Source organism: Chinchilla lanigera, unplaced genomic scaffold, assembly GCF_000276665.1.
Source record: "Chinchilla lanigera isolate Chin_1 unplaced genomic scaffold, ChiLan1.0 scaffold00092, whole genome shotgun sequence".
In the NCBI taxonomy this organism is placed as follows: domain Eukaryota; kingdom Metazoa; phylum Chordata; class Mammalia; order Rodentia; family Chinchillidae; genus Chinchilla; species Chinchilla lanigera.
The window spans coordinates 8,711,334-8,716,917 of record NW_004955493.1 but is presented as its reverse complement, the minus strand read 5'-3'; the positions used below and the strand labels follow the sequence as shown (position 1 = coordinate 8,716,917).

At 46.2% G+C, this 5,584-nt stretch overlaps 1 protein-coding gene across 1 annotated transcript in view; it reads left to right on the top strand.

Annotated features, from left to right (window-relative positions):
- The window catches only part of Slc17a5 (solute carrier family 17 (acidic sugar transporter), member 5), a gene marked incomplete at its 5' end in the record, with an annotated part of 25,318 nt that overhangs the window by 2,333 nt on the left and 17,401 nt on the right, over positions 1-5,584 (top strand). The window contains 3 exon segments of the mRNA XM_013504876.1: positions 155-388; positions 2,042-2,129; positions 5,051-5,137. Of these exon segments, the coding sequence (XP_013360330.1) occupies positions 155-388; positions 2,042-2,129; positions 5,051-5,137 (409 nt within the window).

Sequence of the window (5,584 nt, the reverse complement as noted above, 5' to 3'; positions counted from 1 at the left end):
CCTTAGATAAAATGTCGAAAGGACTGGGGATGTAGGCCTGCACTCCCTGGACCCACACCATGGCTTGCATTTTCGTCCCTGTGTTTGATTGGACCAAGAGGAGGACGCTGTTTAATCCCGGTCTGAAAGAATGGGTTTCCTTGTGCTTTTCCAGGGTAAGAGGTACCCGTGGGATGCAGAAACTCAAGGATGGATTCTCGGCGCTTTTTTTTATGGCTACATCATCACACAGATCCCTGGAGGATACTTTGCCAGCAAAGTAGGGGGGAAGCTGCTGCTGGGGTACGGGATCCTCGGCACGTCTCTCTTCACGCTGCTGACACCCATCGCTTCGGACTTGGGGGCCGGGGCGCTCATCGTGCTCAGAGCCCTGGAAGGACTGGGGGAGGTAAATTTTGTCTGTCCCTTATCTTGTCCTGTTCTTAAACATTTAATGCTTTAGTGTGAATGTAGGACAGAAGGAAACAGTGGACCGTAAGAGGTTAGAACAAAGGTAAACCAGAGGCTGGCAGGGTATGGTGCCGCTCACCTATGATTCCAGCACTCTGGGAGGCTGAGGCAGGAGGATCACAACTTCCAGTCCAGCCTGGGAAGTTTGGAATTTAGCAAGACTGTCTCAGAAAAAAAAAAAAATGAAAAAAGCCTGGGGTGCAGCTCATCGCAAAGGCCGAGTTCAATTCCCAGTACTGAAAATACAATTTTTTTCTTATCTTTTTGAGACAGGGTCTCACTATGCAGTTCCAGATGACCTTGAGCTCACTTTGTAGCCCAGGCTGATCTTGAACTCGCAACCATCCTGTCTCAGCCTCCCGAGTGCTGGGATTACAAACATTACAAGTGTGCACCACTACACCTGGCTTGAAAATACAATTTTTTAATTCTTATCTTTCTTTTTCTCCTGTCTTTCTTCTTTGTTGTTTTTTGGGTTTTTTGTTTTTGTTTCTGGGGTTTTTTTTTTTGTTTTTTTGGGGTTTTTTTGGTCTTTTTGAGACAGGGCCTCGCTCTGCAGTTCAGGCTGACCTCAAACTCGCTATGTAGCCCAGGCTGGCGTCAGACTTGCGGCCATCTTCCTGCCTCAGCCTCCCAAGGGCTGATTGTCTCTCTTTCGTACACCTCTGCCTTTAAATAAAAGTTCCTTTTGTTGTAATTTTGAACTTCTCCTTTGAAACAGAGGCACAGAGTTATTTTTGTCTTACATTTCTTTAGATAGCCAGACAGCATGGTAGCTTATATTCTGGTCTGTAGCAGGAAGGTATTTCAGGTAGAGCTGTGTTAGGCTATATTGGAAAGCACAGTGGATGACACAAAGAAAATCAGAGTTGCAGTGGCAGCTCCTCTGTACTTAAGGATCAGGGCCGGGGATGTAGCTCAGTGGCATAAGCACCTGCCTGGCAAGCGCAAGGTCCTGAGTTTGATTCCTGGTACCCAAAAAAAAAGGAATTCTGTGTACTTAAGGATCAAACCTTGGGCTGAGTGTGGTGGCGCACACCTGTAATCCCAGCACTCGGGAGGCTGAGGCAGGAGGATCCTTGTGAGTTCGAGACCAGCCTGGGCTACAAAGTGAGCTCAAGGCCTGCCTGAACTACATAGCGTGATCCTGTCTCAAAAAGACAAAATAAAAAAGGATCAAACCTTGGGTATGTCCTAACCCTAGACCTCACCTCAGTCATTTTTGAATACCTGTGGCTGAAACACCTGCCCATCCTCAGCCGCAGGGTAGGTATAAGGCTTATCTGTGATAAAGTTTGCTAGAGTACTTTAAAAATTGCCAAAAGTGAGCTCAAGTCCAGCCTGAACTGCATAGCGAAACCCTGTCTCAAAAAGACAAAAAAATTCCAAAAACCATGAATCACTGTCCATTTTGAAAGCACTTCATTAAGAGGTATTTTCACTTAACACTGTAAAGACACTTCCCTTCAATGAGTCTGAATCTGGTTTGATTCTGATCCAAAAAAAAATTCCTTTGTAACAAAATACTCTATTTAATTTAAAACATTACCACGGCGGACTCGTATTTCACCCGAGACTTCCCCTCCCGCAGGGCGTCACCTTCCCAGCCATGCATGCCATCTGGGCTTCGTGGGCTCCTCCGCTTGAAAGAAGCAAGCTTCTCAGCATCTCATATGCAGGTAAGAGCTATTCTCGTAGAACTTTTGCTGTAATTCATTATGTTTGCAACCTTGGGGGGAAAGCGCCTGCCAGCCAGAACCATGCAATACTGGATGTTTCTTAGCCAGGCGTGGTGGTGCACGCCTGTAATCCCAGCACTCGGAAGGCTGAGGCAGGAGGGTCTTTGCCAGTTCAAGACCAGCCTGGGCTACAAAGTGAGTCCAAGGCCAACCTGAGCTGCATAGTGAGACCCTGTTGCAAAAAGACAAAAAAAAAAAAAAAATTAAAAAATAAAATGAAAATACTGGATTTTTCTTTGGGGGAGAAAATAAGCTTGGGGGAGGTTTACAACTTTATTATTAATTTTTCTTTTTGGTTCAGCAGTATGTAGTAATCTGTCTTAGTTAACGAATATTATCTTCCCCATTTACTGCAAAGTATGTTGTCTTTTCAGATGTCGGTGTATGGTATTTATTTGGAAAAATAAACAATAGCTGGAAAGTTGAGCACTTTTGCCCCTTCAGTGTGATTTCTGATTTGATTGTGTCATAGAGTATCATGACTCTTCACCCCTCTCCTCATTCATCTTCTTCCTGTGCATCTCTTTGGCATCTTTTTTTTTTTTTTTTTTTTTTTTTTTTTTTTTTTTTTTTTTGTCTTTTTGAGACAGGATCTCACTGTGCAGCTCAGGCTGGCCTTGAGCTCCTTTGTAGCCCAGGCTGGCCTCAAACTCACAACGATCCTCCTGCCTCAGCCTCCCGAGTGCTGGGATTACGGGTGTGCGCCTCCACACTCGGCTTTGGCATCTTCGTGATCAGCGTTATTTTGGACTGGATAACGTGAGCTTTGTATATGTAGATTCTATTTTATCAGACTACAGAAAAACTTGTGGCCTTTTTTCTGTTGACTGAGTGGGGAATTTTCTGCTTCAGTCACCTGGGAAAGGCTTGTCTGTGGTATCTGCGGTGACCTTAAATATCTCAAGGAGAAGAACAAAGCAGTCACGCAAAGGGCAGAGCAGAGAGAAGAGCATTCCGGACACCAGAACATGGTGTAGCAGTGCTCTCAAGGCAGGAGGTCAGATAGCAGTCCGCAGGACTCACAGACACTGCGGCGGCTCCTGGCCTGAGATGAGATAAGAGAAACAGACAAGAGCCAGGTCTATCAGACCTCACTGGCTGCAGAAAGGAATGTGTATGTTGTCCCCAGAATACAACAGGGAGGCATTAGAATTTTTTTTTTTTTCTTGTCTTTTTGAGACAGGGTCTCGCTGTGCAGTTCAGGCTGGCCTCAAGCTCTCTTTGCAGCCCAGGCTGGTCTCGAACTTGCAAGGATCCTCCTGCCTCAGCCTCCCGAGTGCTGGGATTACAGGTGTGCGCCACCACAACCAGTGCTAGCATTAGAAATTTTTAAGCAAGTGAGAGACAAGACCCTGCATTAATTTTAAGACCCTTCTTGGTGCTGTAAAGAGACGATACAAGAGATCTGAGGATGAGTTCCAGGACAGCAGGTCCCTTCCCCACGGAAGGAAGTCCGGGTTCCTTGGGCTCAGTTCAGATTCCTTTCACCTTCACCACTCCCTGCCATTCACCTAGGGCCTGGCACTTGGTGCCCGGCGTGGCGTCAGCCGCACACCAACCACTCGACTTGGTTTTCTTAACCTTTTCTTTAATCTTTTTGATACAAGGTCTCATTATACAGTTCTGGCTGGTCTTGAGCTCACTTTGTAGCCCAGGCTGGCCTCAAATTCCCAGCGATCCTCCTGCCTCAGCCTCCCCAGTGCTGGGATTATAAGCGTGCACCACCATGCGTGGTTTACCTTAATTTTCTGTTCATTCTCTGTACCCAAGTGCAGTTCCCCAACCCACTCTGATTTCCTAGTTCTGCTCCCCTGCTTACCCTGCTCACTGCCTGTGTGCCCTCTTTCTGACTTTGTTTCTTGGGGCTCAGATCTTTCTGATTTTTCAAAGTCCAGGTGCCACTCCTGCTTACCTCTGCGGGTCAGGAACAAAATCTCCCAACATTGAAGTCCGCATCGCCCTCCCCTTAACACTTCCTGACCCTCCCTTAACACCACCTTCTGAGTCAGAAACTCAGGACCAGCAAGTAAAACCTGATTCATCTTTTTAGCTCCCACAGTATTTACTGAGACGTCCTACAGTGGATGGTTAAAACCCTCTACTGTATTGTTTATGAGCCTGAAGCAGTCATCCTAAGATAAGCTCCATTCTCATTTCAGCAAGTCTGCTGTGACAGGCTATCCTTATCAGTCTTTTTTATGTTTTTCCTTTGGTACCAGGAATTGAACTCAGGACTTTGCACTTGCCAGCCAGGCGCTTATGCCACTGAGCTATATCCCCGGCCCCTTATCAGTCCTAGAGACCATCTTTGAGGCTTTGCCCCAGACCCCTGGATTTCTAGCACATGGGTGTCTGCTCCATCACGCTGTAAGGAGTCTACTGCTGGCGACTGGTGCGGGTTTTCTGGAAGCCTCCCTTTAGAGAATGTATTGCTTATATTTCCATGTGGCTAATCTAACTCTTGGATGTTAGCAGTTCTTTTTGTCCTTTAGCACCTGTTCCTGGCCAGGTTTGGTGGCACATGCTTATAATCCTAGCACTCGGGAGGCTGAGGCAGGAGGATCATTGCGAGTTCCAGACTAGCCTGGACTACAAAGTGAGCTCAAGGCCAGCCTGAACTGCAGAGCAAGACCCTGTCTCAAAAAGACAAAAAAAAGTATAGCACCCATTCCCTGGCCTGTTGATTTGTCTGTTTATTTATGTAGATGATACAGTCCTGGGTCCAGAACCCAGGGCCTCAGGCCTGCAAGGCAAGTGCTCTCTGCTGAGCTGCACCCCGTCCCGTGCTCCTCAAGCGACAGACCTGTCCCTTCTCTGCTCATCTCCTTCCAAAGCTTATGAAGTTTCATGTGTCGTTCCAGGAGCACAGCTTGGGACAGTGATTTCACTTCCTCTTTCTGGAATAATTTGCTACTATATGAATTGGACGTATGTCTTCTATTTTTTTGGTAAGTTTATATTTTTAACCTGGATTATTATGCAATAAATAAAAACTATAATAGTGGTATAATAATTAGCAAAAAATACATAGTCCAACACACTGAGATAATCATCCCCTAAACCACAGGCTTGTCAAAGACTGAGAACCTGTTTTTCTGGTTGATATGTTTAAAAGGATCTCGTGGAGTAGGGGCCTGATGTTTTTCTTGGACTATTTCTCAGTAGAAACTGCTGTTGAGCTGGGCGTGGTGGTGCACACCTGTAATCCCAGCACTCGGAGGCTGAGGCAGGAGGATCGTTGCGAGTTCGAGACCAGCCTGGGCTACAACATGAGCTCAAGGCCGGCCTGAGCTGCGTAGTGAGACCCTGTCTCAAAAAAGACAAAAAAAAAAAAAAAAAAGAGAAACTACTGTTGAATCATGGACTTCCGTGTCAGATCATCAAAAGTCACCTTC